The sequence below is a fragment of the Siniperca chuatsi genome, linkage group LG18, assembly GCF_020085105.1.
Source record: "Siniperca chuatsi isolate FFG_IHB_CAS linkage group LG18, ASM2008510v1, whole genome shotgun sequence".
In the NCBI taxonomy this organism is placed as follows: Eukaryota; Metazoa; Chordata; class Actinopteri; order Centrarchiformes; family Sinipercidae; genus Siniperca; species Siniperca chuatsi.
In genome coordinates this window covers 14370116-14391024 of record NC_058059.1, presented here as the reverse complement: position 1 = coordinate 14391024, position 20909 = coordinate 14370116, and the positions used below count along the sequence as shown (strand labels likewise).

Sequence of the window (20909 nt, the reverse complement as noted above, 5' to 3'; positions counted from 1 at the left end):
CCACTAGCTACCTCCTGAAAAACAAAACCAGTTGTGACACGTCTAAAGCTTAGGTTAGACCTCCTTCAAGAATGCCCAAGGTGAAAAGTACACAGCTGTCTGTTGAGTATAGCATTAAACTTAGAAAAGCTGTGTTGATTTTAAAAACCAGAAAGACTTTTAGTTAACTTGTGATACATACAAAACAGTTACCAATGAATCAAAAGTCAAAATAGCCACTATGTAAAAATGGCTGGCTATATTTAGCCCAAGTTTTTGAATTCTCTTTATCCAATTTTTAGTTGGATGGGTAGATGATTAATTTTCAATATGTTTATACACCAATAATTATATTTAATTCATGTGCTGTACTCTACACTGTTTTAATGCTCTACTTTTCAAACTAAAAGTCTGACCTCATTTACTCAGCCCAAATCTTCTGTTCTAGTCTCCACATCTGTTCTCAGATCTGCTCATATGTAATGTAAACATGTCACTATAGCGTTGCTTAGTCGTTAATCACCTTTGTATCCTGTTCAGGAACAGTCACCGTCTGCTCTACCGTCTGCTTCAGGTCTTCGATAGTCTCCAGCAACATGTTTCTCTCCTCATGGAGCTTGTCAACCTCCTCTTTCAGTGCCATACCTCTAACTTCATCCTCCTTTGAAATGAGAAAGGGGAGGAGTGGGAGGGGAGACGAGCAAAAGATGGACAAGAAGAATAAAGAGAGTAAAAAGTGAGAAGGGTAGGAAGGTTGAAGGCACATGAGATGCACAAACCTTTACCATCCACAATGTTAATGCTGCTTTCCACCTGTTTTTTTTTAATTATTCATATTTTTATATTTATATATTTTAAGGGTCAGGAACGCTTAACCACAGTACTCTTTTATTATTTTTAGATTATTTTTTGTCTGATTCTCTTGTCTGACTGTGTATTTAGAGTTAACCTACTTATAAATGTATCATACTTAATTGTGTATTTACGCATTTTCATTGCTCTTGTGAACCTTTTCATATATAAATTGAAGTTACCATGTATAATATGCTGTATTTTTTCTATGGATCCTGTGAGTCTCTTTCCTCCCATTATTTTTTTTACCAATGATACAGGGTTGAAGGCATTACTTTAAGTTTGAAACTAATTGAACATTTTGTATAAATACATTAAATCATTTTGTATTTATTCAGCTTTTGATTTTGATAATTTTGTACATCTGGATGTTTTTATATTACCTTGTAGAGGTCTCTTTTGTTGGATGCAGGGGTGCCAGTGGAGGTAATGTCTGAAGGAGAAGAGGGTCCAGAGCTCTAAGGAAGGATTAAGTTGATTAGTTTTTGGATTTGTTTTCCTGATAAACCTTTGTCATGATTTGAATCTAAATCTAGATTTAAAAACACTTTTTTAGCAGTGTTAAAAACAAATGAGTGCATTATGTTTATAATCTGTTGGTATAGAAACACCAGGAACTAGGATTCAAAATGTTGGTCTTGTTACAGCAATTAAAGATGTTGTATTAAGTACATTTTTAAATCATAAACGCTGGAAAACAAAAAGACTGATTTAAATGAAGACTGACTGACAGAGAGAACAATAACAGATAATATGTAAACAGGCAAACACTCACAGACCAGACACATACAGGTCTGACTGCTCATTTTATGAATATACTTCAGAAATGCATTAATATAAAGAGTGGCATACTGATACAAGCAGACAAACACACAGAGACATGCATTTACCTGCAGTGGACTAATAGGAGGTGGAGGTGCTTTTCGTTTTTTGGGAGTTGTGATCCGTTCATCACTTAGCTTAGCTACTTGATCATGCTGAGGAGCCAGCAAAAGAGACAGAAGAAGAAAGGCAACGAAAAGAGAAAAAGAAAGGTGGGATTCAGTGCTGGTTAGTAAAGGAGAGTCGATCAATGAGTGCTAAAGTAAGACTTAAGTTTTGTTTTCCAAAAATAGTAACTAAAAGATTTTTCAGAAAGCTGAGAAATTTGATATTGACACATTAGAAAAGCTGACACTAAACTGTCCATGAGGTGAAGCTACACAACAGAAATTAGTCAAAATTTGGAATTTGTTCATCATTTTTAGCTCTAATTCACTATGAATCATATAGTAGTTCTAAAAACTAATTTAGGCTCATTCACAGTAATTAATAGTTGATTGGTTGTGTTAAGTTCAGGTGTCTTAGTATCTTTGATTGCCTATTTGTGAGGACCTCTAAAGAAAAGTATTGAACGAGACTGGTGTCTTACCTGAGGACTTCTAGGAGACTTTGTATCTGTCAAAGGAGACTTTGTATCTGTCAAAGGAGACAGGAAGCATTATTTTACATTTTTCTACTACAGGTAACATATCTCATTCACAGAGAACAGCTTTCACCAAACATGTAAAGAAAAGTAATACTAACGAGAGAACTCCTCCAGATGGCAGTGTTGACTTTGTGTTGAAACCAGAGCAGTACGAATCTCTACCACACAGAGGCACACCTGTGTGTGTGTGTGTGTGTGTGTGTGTGTGTGTGTGTGTCTTTGCATAACTCTTACCTGAGGCCTGTTGTCTGTTCAGGGCAGCAGTGAGGACAGCTTTGACCTCAGAGTTGCCCGACAGCTTGGCGTGCTGTGCAACATCATGGCCTTGTGAATCTACAGCAGACAGATCTGCTCCTCGCTGAACCAAGATTTCAACAACAGAAACAGCGTTGGACTCGCTGGCCAGCATCAAGGCTGTCCTGCAACACAGAAAAGTACAAATATTGATCACCAATGTAACATCTATCCATCATCACAGAACACACGTGTCTTTAATCAGTCATCAGTACTGTTAACACGTGTCCTTTCTGAATTTTCCGCATGTGTCTTGACTGTGTTTGTACCTGCCACTGTTGTCAGAAGCGTTGACTTCAGCACCGCAGTCCAGCAAAGTGCTGCATACTTCAGCATGAGCGTGTTTGGCTGACAACAACAATGGGGTGAGCCCATCCTTTGGGACAAAAAGACATTATAAACATTAGATATGACTGAAATCATCCTATGAAGGCCACAAGCCAACATAACACACTCCTACATAACTTATCTGGAGTGACATCAGGATGTTGGCCTAGACAAGTATGGTGAATGTCTGTGTAGTGAAAGAAATCTCAGATCCATGTGGAAAAGGAGTGAATGTCTCCTAAATGAATTTCCCAGCAGAAAAACAGAAAAGTCAAGAGATTTTGGGAAAAATACCCAAAATGATATATTTACAGTTCTAAATGAAGGGCTGGCTCAGTAGTTTGTTGCAACTTCAGCATTATTTCATGCAATGTAGACATCCCACATTTTTCACCAGGACTGACAGATCCTAACCCCAAGCATGACATTTAACCTAACCTTAACCATCTATGACCTGAATCTAACCTAAACATTTGATTGGCTGGGCTTGTGGAGCCTAAAGGGAGCTGCTGCCTAGAAGGCTACATCATCTTCACTAAGATGACATTATGAAATAATATGCATGTCAATAAATGAATTAAGAGTGGACTTTAAATGCATAGTTTATAAACACAGTAAATCAACACAAGAAAAACAAAGACAACAGATAAGTAACTCAATATTAAACTGTACAAATAGACATTTCCACAGGTCGCTGATGTCAAAAGTGAAACAAAGTTAAAAAAAAAAAAAAAAAAAAAAAAAAAAAAAAAATGTATATATATAAAATCTGAAGCCATGTCTAACTGGAAAAAAGCAAAAGAATGTCAGTAAACAGAAACAGTAAAGTGTGTCAGCATAGCTTTATGTTTTATATTACAAGGCTGCTGCTTCCACATGCCACAGAAAACAAAACTATGTTGTGGGTTCCTCTGAGTTCTGCTAAAGACTTTAACAGCCCTGCGTCTGCTCTGCTCAGTCTGTGTTTCTACTAAACTGTTTCTTCTCTGGAATCTAAAAGACAGAAACCATTTGTTTGCCTCAGGTAATAGATTCAGTGTCTGTGTGGATGAATGTGAGAGCACAGGTATATAAAATGTTTATTTGTCTATGCTATTAGAGTTACGTTTAAAACTTGCTGCCATTTTGTCAGTTTAAAGCCAGAATACCAAATTTGGGCAACGAGGTAAAGCCTGGGCAGAGCTGAAGTGGAGCAAGCAACCATCACAGCTAAGTGTGATAACTTGAAAGGCCTGTCAATCAAGGCAAACACACACAAACACGCCCCTATTTAAAGCTTCAAACACTCCCTAATGGGACAATTATTATCAAAATTGCCACCCAAACAAAAACTGCAACTTGTGAGAAAATAATTGTCTTTTATTATATGAACCACTGGATCTTCATGGTCAAACTTTAGCAAACATAACAGAGCTTCTAGTATTAAGTTTGTGATGTTGTTTCACCTTGTTGTTGTTGCAGGAGTGCAATAAAAATGTTTCTAAAAGTAGATATATAATTTACCGTGTTGAAGTTGGATGACAGTGAATTTAAATAATTTTAGAGGCATGACAAGGTAAAACTATCCACACAAAATAAAATATTGGAAAAAAGTCCCAGTCTGAAAAATGTATAATTTTGCGTAGCAGAAACATTTTTTCCCTCTTTCCTATCCTGTCTTGCAAGTAATTAATGCACTCACCGGCTACTTCCTGGTAAACTGCTAAGTTAGCATGACAGCTAACATTTTGATTAGCAGAATTTAGTGCTTTCACTGTATACTACAAGCTCACATAATACCTTATCACATTTTCAGCAGTTTAAATGGTTGTATTTTCAGACTTTTTAAATTCTGTTATATTGCAATAATTTATTCAAAACTCTATAACAGAGCTAGACAGATAAATCATCGAGGCTGATATACATATATATTTTTTTAAGTAATGGAGAAATATATTTCTTTCAAACTGAAAACATAAGGAAGCTTTTCTTCTACACAGCACCACTGTCTCTGAGCAGAACTGAAGTTTACATTTACTTGACTTTTTATAAACATTCTTTGTCCGACACATGTAAGACCTGGCAGATGTTCCGCTGTTTCTTTCTATATTGCTGTGTGTTTATTTAAGTCAAGTATAGATCAGGTATAGATATTTGTTATAGCCATGATGTATGCCTGAGGCTATAAGCCGGTATGTTCTGCTCAGCACAGAAACAGCAATATGTTCCAGACGACTTTGTGGTTCTCAGTCTTTTATGTTCACTAACAGCAGACATAACTGCTCAGATCTCTCTCACACACACACACACACACACACACACACACACAAAAACACACTTTCAGATGATTATGGCTGGAAATGTCAATGATGTTTGATGAAAATGACATCACACTCTTCCTGTCCACAGAAAACAGCTACAACAACATGGTTTGTTGTCTCTCATCTATAAAACCTGTGTGGAAAACATGTAAATCTAAATTTTGTAGATTTGCCCATGCTGATTAAAGTTTCCTAAAAGCGCAGACAATGCAAACATTTTGCTTAAAATATTTTGGATTGATTAGGAAGACATTTTGAGACCACATGTAAATGCCAAAGAAAAAAAACCCTAAAATGTCTGGTTGGGCCCACTCCAATAGTAACAGTATTTCATAAACCCTATACTTTAGCTTTAAAATCCTTAGAGCCACTGGTACAAAGTGGTAGCAAGAACCAGTTTCAAAAGCCACAACATACAACTTGTCACAGGCTTAAACAAGCATGAGGCAACAATAAATTTTAATTAGAAATAACATAACATCTTTACATGTAGCCTAAGAGACCACGTGTGTGTGTGTGTGTGTGTGTGTGTGTGTGTGTGTGTGTGTGTGTGAGTGACAGTGTGTGTTTATCTCCAACAGGCCAGCTGTGGCGTGACAATAAAAAGGGAAATAAATGGGTAACACATTCTCTTATCCATTTCTTTTCTCTCACTTGCTTTTTTTTCTTACACACACACACACACACACACACACACACACACACACACACACACACATTCACTCACTCTATCATGCTCACACACAGTTGGGTAAATACCACAGGCATGGAGCATCACTGCAATGGAGACCACATGTCTGCGGCTTGAGTTCCCACAGTACACTGACCCGCTAACTCACATACATGCACACACACAATGTACAATATTAATCAATCTTTAAAGAAAGAAAGGCAAACGACAGGAAATGTCAGTTAATGGGGATCCTTCATCTTGTAGATTTACAGCTGTGAGAGACAACTGCAGTTAATTTAAGTTTTTAAACAATATTGATTTACATCTGCTTTCTTAACAAACTTAAAAAGAGATGCAGACAAAACTATAATTAGGGAAATAAGATATCTGACAGCAGATAAATACAGAAAGCATCCTGCTGCAAACACAGGAACAATAGACAGGTAAATCTTAAAGAGAATCCAAAGAATACAAACAGTGATTACCCTTCCTTGAACAAATTCCTCTGGAAATTCCGCAGTGGAAAGTGATATGAATGAGACTGAATGGAGCATTTCTGTGGTCTTTATTCTGTTTCAGAGGCCGTTACAATTCTGCCAGGAAAAATAAGTCTGGGAAAGAAAGAGTGGAAGTAATAATGAAAATACATACTGCATCTTTCTGGTTGATGGGACTTTTGAGTTCACACAGCAGTTGGACAGTCTGGATGTTCCCGCTGGCAGCTGAGGATAAAATTAAACAGTCAGACAATGAAAAGAAGCACACAGGTGTCCAGAGATCATCAGTGTGGTCCAGGTTTGAATTTAGCAAGACATTTCTCTCCTCTGTCTCCCTCTCTGATTTCCAAAAAAAAACAAATTAATCAAAAATTAAAATGAGTTAAACTGTCTACTTTCCTTTTCATTAAAAGCATAGGCAGGCTTATGGTAGCTATACTGTAGTATGACACTAATAAGCCATTTCCTCTTCTTTAAAAGGGCAACATTGATAAAAATTTACCTAAACAGCCGTGTCAACTAACATCAGCATTGTAACACAAACTGAAAAGAAGCTCAAAAGAGATTTGTCATATTCAATGTCGGCAGACATTATTTTTAAGAGACAGAAAGTGGCAGCCTCATGAAAAAATAAGCAATGATGAAGTCTATGAGAATCTTCTCATCACTCAGAGACAGTGTAGTGTTTGGTTTGAATGAAAACCTGCAAGAGTATTATGGGAACTTTTGACTGAAACAAACTGGGCTGAAAACACGTTTAATCAATTCATTTCCAAATGTGGTAGATGGTTTCATCCAAAAGAAATTAGAGCTTAAACTTGATCTCGCAAGATATTTTCCCACGTCCTTGTCTAAGCAGACTAATCTTCAATAAAAGCACTTTTGTTTGATTAACTCTCACAGAGACACTTACCAGCATGATGCAGAGCAGCCTTTCCTGAGCTGTCTACAGCATCGATAGGGCATTTACTCTGGAGGGGAAACAAGCCACATATCACACACGAAATATGAATGATTATGAAAGGAAGGTTCCATTGGTAAATAGATTGTCAATACAGATAACAAACTGGACTGGACCAAGAACACTCAGGCTGTTTACAGGAAGGGCTAGAGCCGCCTCTATTTTCTGAGGAGGCTGAGGTCCTTCAACATCTGCCGGACCATGCTGAGGATGTTCTATGAGTCTGTGGTGGCCAGTGCTATCCTTTATGCTGTTGCATGCTGGGGCAGCAGGCTAAAGGTAGCGGACGCCAACAGACTCAATAAACTGATCCGCAAGGCCAGTGACATTGTGGGGGTGGAGCTGGACTCTCTGGCGGTGGTGTCAGAGAGGAGGACGCTGGCCAAACTACATGCCATCTTGGACAGTGTCTCCCACCCGCTCCATGACGTGCTGGTCAAGCAAAGGAGCACCTTCAGCGGAAGACTCATCCCACCAAAAAGCACCACAGAGCGCCACAGGAAGTCATTCCTGCCTGTGGCCACCAAACTATTTAACTCCTCCCTCTAAGGATTAGTCTGTTTGACCCTAGGTCACTAAACTGGACATTGAGCATTACATCTCCGCCATAATTAATAATAATTGTGCAATATTCTCAGTACTACTTCCGTGCAATATTAGTTTTCCCTTGTTAGTTTTTTCTTATTTATTGCTACTGATACTATATACCTCAATTACTCTTCGACAGTACATGCACCTCCGCTTATTAATATTATTTATTACATAATTAGTTACATTGTATTTTAGACTGTACTTTTATCATCAACCAGTAAACCCACTTGGTACTCGACACTTAGTTTATCTTATACTTATACCGACATGATACTTAATTTATTTCTGACTTGTTTTATAGTGTTTATAGTGTATCATATCGTTTTCTAGTACTTTCTCCTGTGTGCACTGACGTAAAGATGAGCTACTGTAACAAAGAGTTTCCCTACGGGGATCAATAAAGTATTTCTGATTCTGATTCTGATACATTTCAGGGCTTGTTATGTAACGAACTGCTGTGATTATATTTAGTCTCCCTGCCATGTCTACTGCCAATTTAGTGGATTTTCCCTAAATGACTCAAAACTTTTCAGAGAATGTGCGTGACTATGCCTCAAAATGTGTCCAAATAATTCTCAAAAAGCCTTGTGGCTGCAGTGGCTTGAGTATCAGCGGTAATGTTAGAGGAGTTTATTTTCTGAGGAACTAACACCAAAATCTATTTGACAGTGGTGTTTTATATAGATGATACATTAGCAGCAAACAATATATTACTGCATTCACATGTTTTTTGTTCTTTTCTTCTTCTTTCTCAAACTTTAGGAATAATACCATTATTTGTTGCTAGTGGTAGGAGTTTGCAAGAGTAGGACGCAGTTTGGGACACAAACGGAGGTGTTTAGAGCTTTAAAATTTCACTGTGTGTACCAGTAGACTTGCATGGATGTCTGAACAGGCAGGTGTGTGTTGCTGAGATACTGCAGATTGTCATGGGATTGTTAGGTCAGCAGATCAGAGCAGGAAGAGTGTGTGTGTCTGTGTGCCTGTGTGTCTCCTGCTGAGATCTGCTGACCTGCGCGCACACACACACACACACACACACACACACACACACACACACACACAATCAGCAGACTGAAGAAAATAAGCAGTGAAACTGTCTGGTTTCAGACATCTTAACAGAATAGTGAGACTATTCACAGAGTAGGTTTCATACGGTTCATGCTCCTGCTTTCACACATTCCTTATTTGCTACACCAAGTAATGCGTCCAAAAAGAAGCCCTGCTGGGTGACTAGATGCTCTGCCATTAAAACATTCTTACTTCCATATTTATTGTGCTTTTTGTTGTACAACACATCTTGAAAACATTTCACTGAACCTAAAATACTATATAGCCATTACTTTAAATAAAATACCATGTAGTGGCTTATCACTGTGGGATCCTATTGTGTGCAAAATACATGGATTAATAGACTGCAGCAAGTGCATTAAATGTGACATAGCAATTTTAGAGATACAAATCCCAATTTGTTACTCACAAAAGCCTCATTTACTTTATCCACCTTACCTGAATTAGCTTTTTACAGCACTCGATGTGATTGTTTTTGACAGCCAGGTGTAACGGATTAAAACCTGAACATAAATCAAGAAAGGGCTTAGTTAAGATCTTCATTAGGCCAAAGAATTTAATGACAAATTGTATAAAATGAAAAAGGTTAAGTTCCTTTGAATTTTCTGTATAAATTTGACCTCAAATATTACCAGACCTTTATCAAGTGCCAAAACCAGATAACAATCTCCCAATTAAACAAGTGACACAACAACATTATACTTTTCTATTTACAGTATTTATTCAGAAAAAATATCACATTTTTGTAGAAATACAGAAGATTCTAAACAACTCCCACATGTTCTATCACTACTGAATATAACTACAGTACATACCTGCAGCATCAGTGATAGACATGTCAGCTCCATGGCCATGGGCCAGGATGACAGATAGGCAGTCTGTCTGACCGCGTGCAGCTGCCACATGAAGACTATACACAAACCCAACACAAAGAACAAATTAGAAACGCAGTAATTGTCAGTAAATCACAACAACAGAGATGTTTGAAACACAGCTATTTTACTACTACTCTGTCTTTGCTAGTTTTCAGAGTAACATTAAAGATCTCATGACATGGGAAATCAAAACCACGACTTATAGTTTTTACACTTTACATTGTCTGTTTGTGCCTAAGTGTGCAGTGGGCTATCAATACAACCACTTTCCAGCTCAGCGAGCAGAATGAAAAAAACACTACACATACCCAGCCTTCCCTTGGTGTGTGTGTAGGATACACACTCACGCAAACAGCTATGCCTACATGCCTTTTAATCAGGTTTTATCACCATAGAGATACTGTAGACTCCTCCTTTGTGCATCCTGAAAAGATTGGGTGCGTTGAGATCCCAAACCACCACATTCATCGTGATTTACAAAGGCTGTGAGTGTGCATCTGCATGTGTGTTTCTGTGTTCTAGTCACACACACACACACACACACACAGAAAAAGGTCAAGGATGTGAACTACTGGTGGAACAAAAAACCCTGTGTGTTTGTTTCAGCATGTGAGAATCTGCACATTCATTTCTCCTTGCATTTGTTCCTGTGTTTTGATGGTCCTGGCTCTGCGTGAGCTGCTTAACACATTGAGGTCAGCGGGTGTTGTGTTTCAGAAAAAGATAGAGGTCAAATATTAACACTGAGCCTCTGTGTTATCAACAATCTCAACCGATGGCAACGAGCTCTGCAGAAATGAACTGGCTTTCAAATCACTGAATGCCAGAGAGGCTGAATGAGTGGTCGAGAAATGTCAACCTTTCAGGAACTAAGAAAAACAGCCACATTTTTAGACTGGCCATTCATTTTTAACATTGTGCTGTGGAGCGTGAAAGCAGTTACATAAGCCCAAGACTTGAGAATTTGAGCGTATGCTCTATATATATATATATATATATATATATATATATATATATATATATATATATATATATATATATATATATATATATATATATATATATATATATATATATATATATATATATATATATATATATATATATATATATATATATATATATGAAACCCTTGAACTGAAAGGAAAACACAAAAATCACCAAAACTGGATAATGTTTCCTGAAATGTAATACACACACTTTTATTTTACCACAGTCATTTCTTATCACATCTTTGTTGTTAAAGTGTGAGCTAAGTTCCAGGTAGTGCCTATGTAGCTGCATTTGTATTTACTTGTCAGATATTACTAAACCAGGCAGAAAAACTGCAGATTTGCACATTTTGTGACTGAAGCTGCTTCCCCCAGCTCATACAGTCTACAGAAGTCACTGCAGACTATTGTCTCTGTCAATTAATTACTCTGCAGGATTAAGTTTTAGCTGTAGGCATGTTGTGATTCTGATATACTTTACTGTCCCCATGAGCAAACTGGGGTCTATTGGGATTCATGCACTGATTACAGAAATATGAAATATATAAATCAATATACCGCACAAACATTTGCTAAAAAGTACATTTCCTTGATTGCTAAATCTGTACCAATCTGCCATTTTAACTTTATTCTTTTGTAGATAATAGTAAGAATGCTTACGCCGATTTGCCCTCGCTGTCCAGCTTTGCAGCGCTGGCACCTTTCTTGGCAAGAAGTGATGCCACCTTCTCCACCTCGCCATGCTCCACCGCAGCAAGCAGGCGCTCGTCGTTTTTGTTCCACTCATTGACCTATAGGGGATGATTTGTAAAAAAGGGGAGAAGGACAGAGAAAATAAGAGAGATGAGGTAAGAGAAGTCTCTAATGTATACATTCCTAACAATGACGTACTTCATTAGACATTGACACACACATTATCAAATCTTACTCTGCGGCCAAAACGAATGAGATGCCTTTAATGTGAGTAATGTTTCTCAAAGGGAGAAAATGTTTTTTTGGCTCTGCTATGGCCCATACAAAACATTTGTGTCCATATGTGAGAACACACACACATAAGCAGCATCCAATGTGGGCACACACACTGACACACACACATACACAAACGAAATGGCCCCACATTTGTATCACTGACAGGCTGTTCAGATAGAGAGAAGTCAGCTATTGGAAAGCTTCAAGCATGATCTCATACAGAGAGTCTTGCTACACTGCAGTCTGAGGGCACAAAATACAGCACATTGAGCTTTAGGAGATGTCCGCTACAGCGTTTACCTCTGGCCAAAAACAACACTCTAAAACAATTTTAATCTACAATAACTATATAAAAATGGACAATGGACTCACAAACTGTAATAAACCAAAATCAGGAATATCAAACTAGGAAAGAAGTAGCCAGGCCATTAACATACAGTATAACTGCTCAAATGAAGGAAAACTTATTATATTAAAGACAGATTTAAAAATGTGTTTAAAGAAAAGGAGCATGTTGTAAATGCCTTGCCTTAACCTGATAGCAGAGTAAAGTGGAGAACTGAACCCATGCACCCCAAACATGTTGGCAGCACAAGTTCATTAGTCAGTTCTTCCTGCAGCCACCTGTGCATATTAGGATGCAGCACAGTATTAGATCTTGACCTGATAGCCTACTGACCTACACGTGTTAAGGGGGTGAACTCTCTGACTCCATAAATACTTGTGGTGGCAAACTGTACCCTATTTTAAGAGAGCATTAAGCCAACATGGCGATACATGGTGTAAATAGCCTCTGTGGCAAACACCCAGATTGCAATCACTGCAATACATTTTGCACAGCTGGTGGAAAAATGCAGGGCTATAAAAACCCCTTCTGTCACTGAAACAGCTAGGATGACCACTGAACTCTGCAGCCTAAGCCACAGAGTCATTAATGTGGACCAGTGGGGAAATGAGAAATACTACATTTTTGGTGTTTTGAAAACTGAAAATAAAGTCCAAGATGACTGAGAGCGGAGAAACATTTTTTGGTTTTCTGACAAGGAGCTCTGGAAAATTGTTGTAAAAGAATACCCACACTCCTTCTGATCCAGGCTTCAAAGCACCAAAGCAAGAGATACTATTTAGGAGGCAGTGTAAAACGAGAAAGTTCTCTGACAGACTGGAAATAACAGATTGGATATAAAAACACGCTGACAGAGACTTGTGAAAAAGATATGTGAATCTACCAGGTGCCCTACCAAGTCTATGATGAGCAGTGATGGGCAGACTTCACGGAGTATTTCCAGAAATATCCAAGACCAGTTCAGAGTTACTACAAAATAAATGCAGGATCAGGGAAAACCTTCTTTATAACACATGTACAGCGGTAAGAATTTCAGCATATTCATTACAGAAAACTGACGAACAAACTAGGATATGAGAATTTAACCACTTGTCAGTGGTGTTGGAAAATCTGCTAACGATGCGAGTTCATCTGAGTTTTAACATTCCGACTGGACAATTCCTATATACTAGAGATACTGGCAATACACCTAGTATTAGCCCTTCACCAATTACTAGCGTGTTCATCAGTATTCCCCAGAAACTTCTGCTCTGTTGTGACGACTTACAGCGTTTCTGTATTTACAGTCCATACTGTAATTTTTGTCAAATTTGTGACAGTGTCTCAATTTGCAGTGTTTTTTTCTACATGCAACGTGTTGTCAAAGTGATGTTTTCTTAATTTGCTTGTTCACTAGTGAGTCCCAGTTTTGTTTGTATCTTGCACACGCACAAGGATGCACGTACATGTGCCCAAGCATGCAGGCAACGTGATACACATTCATGCCACCGGTTTCATGCTATTCCACTGAGTGACTGGTGGCGGTAATGTGCAACTAAGCGAAGCAATGCACCAACAAAGGCAAGGAAGAAAACTGCAAGCTAGCAAACATGGATTGAAGCACTGCACAATTGTAAATATTGGAATGTGGAAGAATATACATTCAACACGTTTGTTAGGCCTCAAGGACACACAATGTGTTATGTTGAGAAACACTAAATGAAAGCATAACTTTAGCTTCACAGGGCACCTTTAAGTTGCAGTTCGTTGAGGACCCACCATACTCTTATCCTTAAAAAAAAGAACAAAAAAAACAAAACAAAAAAACAAACAAAAAAACACACACACACACAATTGTGCATATAGGCACGTCTGACAACAACACATAACTGTGATCATGCACTTGAGTTTTACATTTTATAGCGTTGGTGGGCCACCTTGCCTAACATGCTGACCACCTCTGCAAACATCAATCATCAAAAAAAAAAAAAAAAAATCAATACAATTTCATGAAATAAAACCCTGACCTCAAGGGAAAAAGAGCAGAGGAGGTATTTCAAACAGCAAATGCCATTTTTGTTTTTATGAATATGGCAAATGTTTAGACTGTCATCTACTAACAGAACAGATCATTAGATGAGATGAATCAGGACCTCGGTGGCTTACCACCTCTGCTAAACTATTTCCTGGGGGAAACCCTGTGGTCTGGTGCAAAACATTCACAAAGGTACTGTGGTTGTTAGGGGGTAAGTGAAAGTGGAACAGAGAAGTCTGAGAACATGCATCTGTCTGTCACTATGATTGTTGTGCAGTGAAACAAGACACAGCAGGAGATAGCTGAAGCTATAAAAAGGCAACATCCCATATGGTGTAGTGGTTAGTATTCCTTGTTTTCATAGAGGTGGGCTGGATTTGCCTCCAAGTATGCTGGTATGAAAAGTCTCATGATTTTCATACAGACAGTCATGTGTTGTTCAATCAGAGTGCAGGGCACCGAGGCAATCAAATACTAAAAATAGGTTTACTTGAGAGATGGTAGAGGAACTGAAAACAAAAAGATTAATATACACTACTATAACTGAGGCATAACTAAAGAAAATGGAAAGAAATATGTCCATACATATGGATGTACCTCAGCCAAAATCTTCAAAGAGAATGTAAAAGGAACTTCGAGGGTGGTTTGTTTATGTTATTTAACACAGTACCAAGTACTGTTCTTAATCATGTTTTGTGGACATCAGGAAGGGTGGACCTTGGTGCTGTAATTGAGTGTCTTTGTGATCCAGAAACAGCAGCAAAACAAACCCACTCCTATACCTGGCAGATTCAATAACAGGAGCAGTCACATCTTGCAGATGGTGAGGTGTCACTTAATGTGACTTAATTCAGGCTACTACAGTTGAATTTAAGCCTAACTCATATAGTGTGCACCTGAATAGTTCAGTAACTTGTCATATCTCAAAAAATAAACCTTATAACAAATTCACTTGATGTTGCATCTGATTCTTAACTTGGAATCGACACTCTTGTTAATATTTGCATGAAAGGTCTGCCAACTGAGCTGATTAAAATAGATGGATCTGAATCTACTTATTTCCTATATCTAACCCTGAAAGTAAACCCTACATTGCTTGTATAGGTGAAGCCCTGTGACTGAGGTTGCAGGTTGAAACACTATTATAAATGTATTTATTGTATTTTCCAATGTCTGTTTGAATAGCTGTTCGAATAGCTGAATATGCTTTTCTCAGTGACATTTTCCACACACTCGTGTACAGCAGGACAGGAATAGGATCACCTATGCATTGTTTTCAATTGTGAATTAGAGGCTGCCAGTTCTGTCTTATCCCGCTCTAAGTACACACGCGTCCTTAATGAGCATAGTGCCTCAAAATTCTGTACACGGTTCAATCCTCCGGGCAGTGTGTTTCCCGATTCCTCCAACACCAACGATTTGGTTGATTATTTTAACTACCAGTGTTCTTCAACATTAGATCTCATAGCTCCTCTTAAAAATAGACAAAACTCAAAGACTAGAAAACAGCCATGGTTAAATGACAGTATTTGAAGCTGTAAAAAGAATTGCAGAAGAGTAGAACGCAGATGGAAGAAATCTCCAGGTCCACTTTGTGGCCATGAAAGAGTTATTACGCCTTTATAATAGGATGGTGAAGGATGCAAGAACATGCCATTTCTCTGCACTTATCTCTGCCCATCAGCACAACCCCAGATTCCTGTTTAAGACTGTGGATCAGTTAGTTAACCCTGCCTCTCCTTGTGCCCCTGCTGAGTGTGATGCTGATTGTGAAAAGTTTCTTTTGCACTTTGCTGGTAAGGTGGAGTTAATAAGATCTGATATCACCCCCAATCCTGCCTTTTTAGATGTGGATCACCCGCTCAGGGATTCTTTGAGCAATTTTTCTGCTGTTACTCTGCCCGAACTCGCAGACATCATGTCTCTTATGAGAGTATCCTCCAGCCCTCTGGACAAAATCCCAACTAGGTTTCTATTGGAAGTTATGGATTGTATTGCGCCCCTTTTACAAATTATTTTTAACAGCTCGCTGTCTACTGGCTGCGTCCCTGATTTCTTTAAAACAGCTTGTGTCCAGCCAGTCTTAAAAAAACCTGGGCTTGATCCCACCCTCCTGGATAACTACCGCCCAATTTCCAAATTGCCTTTTATTTCGAAGATTCTCGAAAAACTTGTATCTAAGCAGCTCCTTGCTGCTGTGGAAAACAATAATACCTTTGAAAAGTTCCAATCTGGCTTTCGTCAACACCACAGCACTGAGACAGCCCTTCTCAAAGTCACTAATGACCTTTTAATGAATGCAGACGCAGGCATGTGTTCAATTCTTGTGCTGTTGGACATAAGTGCTGCCTTTGATACAATTGATCATGGCATTCTTTTTTAGACAGACTGAGGCACTGGGTGGGCATATCTGGAACTGCACTAGACTGGTTCGCATCTTATCTGTCCAATAGGAAATTCTGTGTTAGCATTAATAACTTCAAGTCATCCTTTTTCCATATCAAGTATGGTGTGCCTCAAGGTTCAATTCTGGGACCAATATTGTTCTCCTTATACATGCTTCCCTTGGGTGATGTAATCCGCAGACATGGTATTTCTTTTCATTGTTATGCGGATGACACACAGTTGTACCTCCCTGTCAAGCCCACTGACCTTAGTACGCTGAGTTCTCTGCAGGACTGCCTGTCTGACATAAAAAATTGGATGTCGATAAATTTTCTTCAGCTCAACTCAAATAAAACTGAAATCCTTGTTATTGGGCCCCAACACATCACTAAACAAATACTGCCATCCACTGGTAACCTGTCACAACATATCAAGCCTGTTGCACGAAATCTTGGTGTCCTGTTTGATAGCAATTTATGTTTTGAGCAACATATCACTAAGCTTGTCCAATCATGTTTCTATCACCTCAGAAACATTGCAAAAATACGATCTATTTTAAATCTTAGTGATGCAGAAACTGTTGTGCATGCTTTTATCTCCTCACGCCTTGATTATTGTAACAGCCTGTTCACTTGTCTTAATCAAAAGCTCTGACACGACTGCAGACTGTACAAAACTCAGCTGCTAGGCTGTTAACCAGGACCAAGAAGTATGACCACATAACACCTGTTTTAGCCTCTTTACACTGGCTCCCTGTTGGTTTTAGGATTGATTTTAAGATCTTGTTGATTACTTTTAAGGCTCTTCATGGCCTGGCCCCAGATTATATTTTAGACCTTGTAATCCCTTATGAACCTTCACGTAGTTTGAGATCTTCGGGCAGGGTCTCCTGTCTGTTCCTGAGTCCAGGATGAAAACTAAAGGGGACAGAGCTTTTGCTATCAGGGCCCGAGGCTCTGGAACAACTTGCCCGAAGAAATTAGGTTGTCTGAGTCAGTGTCTTCGTTTAAATCTCGTCTCAAAACACATTTTTATCTGAAAGCATATCCTGACTTTACGTGAACTGGCTGTTTATTTTACTGTTTATTTTATTGCTTTTCTGTATTTCATGTGTTTTATTTCTTTATATTTCGTCATTCACTGTGTTATTTTATTTTTCTTGTTGTGAAGCACTTTGTACTTTGTTTTGATAAGTGCTCTATAAATAAAGTTTTATTTTATTATTTATTATTATTAATAAGATCTTGCCCCATGCTATTGGACATCTCGGTTCCTGGTTTCCACTCAAGCAGAAAATATTTAACTCGTGGTATGAAATGATTTTCAGAGTTGCTCAGTCGGAGGAGCATGTCACAAATGATCACAAGATTGATATCAAAAAGTCAAAATACTGGTAAAATGCCTAGATGGAAATCATTCATTTAAGCTACAGAAGTACGCTGGGAAAATGTCTCACAGAGAGAAGATATAAGCTTTTAAATGCACCATGCAATGCAACTATTACCATAGTTTATCCTTAAGATGTACCCACCAAAGATTTACAGAAAAACCCAGAGAAGATAGAGCAGAGTTGCCATGAAAGACGCTCAACCACACAATCATGTACAACCTAAGAGGGCAGCAAGAGGAGTAACCTGGCAATTAGAAAGTTAGAGTGCGGTTTTACGGAGACAGAAAACCAGAAACAAGGTATGAGCTAGTGCAGTGTTTTAAAACTAAGGTCCAGGGATCTGGGCACTGTATATTTTCTTGGTTCAGAGCTTTGTACTATCATTAAAAACATTACCAGTCACACTAGACAACCAGTTCTCTGTACTTGTATATACTCACTTCAGTAAAGATTTGTTCATGCTGTCAGTGGATGTCAGTTGCTTTGAATCAACTGAATATTTAGAGCAAAGAAAGGGTAGAAAGGCCCACGACCCTGTGGCAAACGTTTTACTCTAAAAGTATGTAACTCTTCAAAAGTTTTTACCCAAGGTTTTACCTCATCTGAACCTCCACTGTCTACAGTCAACATTTCCCTTCTTTATCAAATAGAAATATGTACTGTTATTGTTTATCACCATGCCATTTATTATTACCCAAAGCAGTTTATATGACAGAGAAACCAGTCATACAACAGTTGCACAATTTTGTGTACTTTAAACATTTCAAAAATCTGCATCTCAGAAGTACACTTTCTCCAGTGTTCATGATTAATTCGTGAACACTGGAGGACTTCCTCTTTGTGCATCACACTGGTCACGCTCAACTGCAGCAAGGAACAAAAGCAGAAATACATATCTAGGGCTGAAAATAATGATTATTTCCTTGTTTGGACTATAAAATATTAAAAAATTGTGAAAAATATCCATCACAATTTCCTAGAGCCTAAGGTGACATAATCAAATGTCTTGTTTTGGCCGAACAACAATCCAAAAAAAAAAAATTCAAATGACTATAATGTAAGACAAGGAAAAGCAGCACAATCTCACATTTGAGAAGCTGGAACCTTCAAATGTTTGCTTGAAAATGGACTTTTAATCGATTATCAAAATAGTTAATACAATAAATTTTCTGTTGATCGACTAATCGGCTCGTTGCAGCTCTACAAATATATATACACTGCACTGTGGGTGACTTTTTTGGTCAAAGTAAACGGTTTGTGGGTCACAGTTTGATTCTTTATATTACTGTAAAACGAACATCTCCACCCAAAAACTGACAGTATACAGTGGACATTTGCAGTGAATTCTCCTATCACAGTCTCATTAACAAGAACTGCATGTGGGAGAAAAACTGGAATGGACTTTGAACCCCTCCCAACACAAATACCCCCTACCAGCACTAATAGAAAAAATTACAGGGGAAACACTGATGTACTGTATCTCACGATCCTGCCTAATGGCCTCTGTGATTTTAATAGGCTGAACAAAAAAATCAAGGGCCGTCACGATAGAGCAGCATGACACCGATAGCATTAGACTACATTGTAATGGACAGGTTTAAGTGGAGCGGAATGCACTGCTCCAGTTTCAGCCACATACACAAATGGTGTCGTTGCAGGGAGGCTGATGAAATAATCATGTGCTGGCAGAGATGGTGCAAAATCAGCACAGGCCTCAGCTCCAACAAAAAGTGATTAAACAAAGTGTATTTAAAAGTTTTCTAAACCAAAAAGGGGCATAATGCAGGAACATGGTTACCTGTTACCTGTTCTGAGAGAGCAAACAGTGTACCATACCTTTGCAATGCACCAAAAGGGAAAATATCAAAGCAAATGACAGTTTGTGATGCTTCCTTGGATGCATATGAGCACTCGACAACAAGAAATTAAATCAGGTACACACCGTGGAGACATTTTTGTTTAATGTAATATTATTAAATTATTAGTACGTATCTCTGACGTGGTTTAAAAACATTCCTGAGTCCCTGCAATGTACAATAGCTGCATATAAGGTAGTTAAAGACTAGTAAAAAGGTAGACTATATCCGTAACTGAAAGCTGGTAGGAAACTAAATACGTAGTTCCCATGGGAAAGGGCTTTTTTGTGATGGGAAAACAGGTGTTGAGACAAGTAGCTGATAGGGTTAGATTTCGAGAAACCAGTTCTGAACTGAAATCTTGAAAACATGCTGAAAAAGGTTATATTGGGGAGATACCTTTGATACATTTTATCCTAAAATCTGTGCCAAAAAAAACAATAATACCAGACCAGACCTAGCAGCTGTCATCAGTACTAACCCAAACCCCTCATTAGGGCTAAAACGATTAATCAACATAAAATTAATCAGCAACTATTTTGTAATCCATCATTTTTCAAGTAAAATAGCCCAACGTTACCTAGTTCCAGTCTCTCAGTTGTGAGGATATGCTGCTTTTCTTTGTGTTATGTGATTGTCGATTGAACATCTTTGGGTTTTGGTCGCTAACTTTGTCTGTCTGCTGTTTGGTGCTGAACAAGTACTGTACAGTGGGTTTTCAGAGCATTTTTGCTGAAAACAGCTGCTTGCTGCCACCGAAAATGACACTATGAGAGCTGTGAGAGTAAACCAAAACAATAAGTTGTGGGCCGGACAGCTAAACAATGAGCTGAAACTCACTATAATGCAATGTAAAGCTGACTGGAGCTGCAGGTGATAATTCTCTGTAGGCTCATCACTATGAGCAACCCCTTTCACATTGTCACATTGTTTTTACATTGTCATTTGATACAGTGTTATTATAAAAACAATGATTATATTTGAATTAAAACAATCGTTAGTTGCAGCCCTGCTCCTCATGATGCTATAATGTGGACACAACACATTCACCACACATTAAAAAACCCCA

The 20909-nt window shown here is 38.3% G+C and overlaps 1 protein-coding gene across 3 annotated transcripts in view; it reads right to left on the bottom strand.

Annotated features, from left to right (window-relative positions):
- Window positions 1-20909, bottom strand: part of rai14 (retinoic acid induced 14) — a 43956-nt gene that overhangs the window by 7689 nt on the left and 15358 nt on the right. For 2 of the 3 annotated variants that reach the window (XM_044175215.1, XM_044175216.1), the window contains 11 exons: window positions 11541-11671; window positions 9829-9923; window positions 9452-9516; window positions 7304-7361; window positions 6545-6615; window positions 2863-2969; window positions 2534-2718; window positions 2243-2289; window positions 1722-1808; window positions 1215-1289; window positions 503-640 (listed from right to left, as the gene is read on the bottom strand). In XM_044175215.1, the coding sequence (XP_044031150.1) occupies window positions 503-640; window positions 1215-1289; window positions 1722-1808; window positions 2243-2289; window positions 2534-2718; window positions 2863-2969; window positions 6545-6615; window positions 7304-7361; window positions 9452-9516; window positions 9829-9923; window positions 11541-11671 (1059 nt within the window). The remainder of the gene's footprint in view (window positions 1-502; window positions 641-1214; window positions 1290-1721; window positions 1809-2242; window positions 2290-2533; window positions 2719-2862; window positions 2970-6544; window positions 6616-7303; window positions 7362-9451; window positions 9517-9828; window positions 9924-11540; window positions 11672-20909) is intronic. The other variant, XM_044175217.1, reaches the window with a different exon arrangement.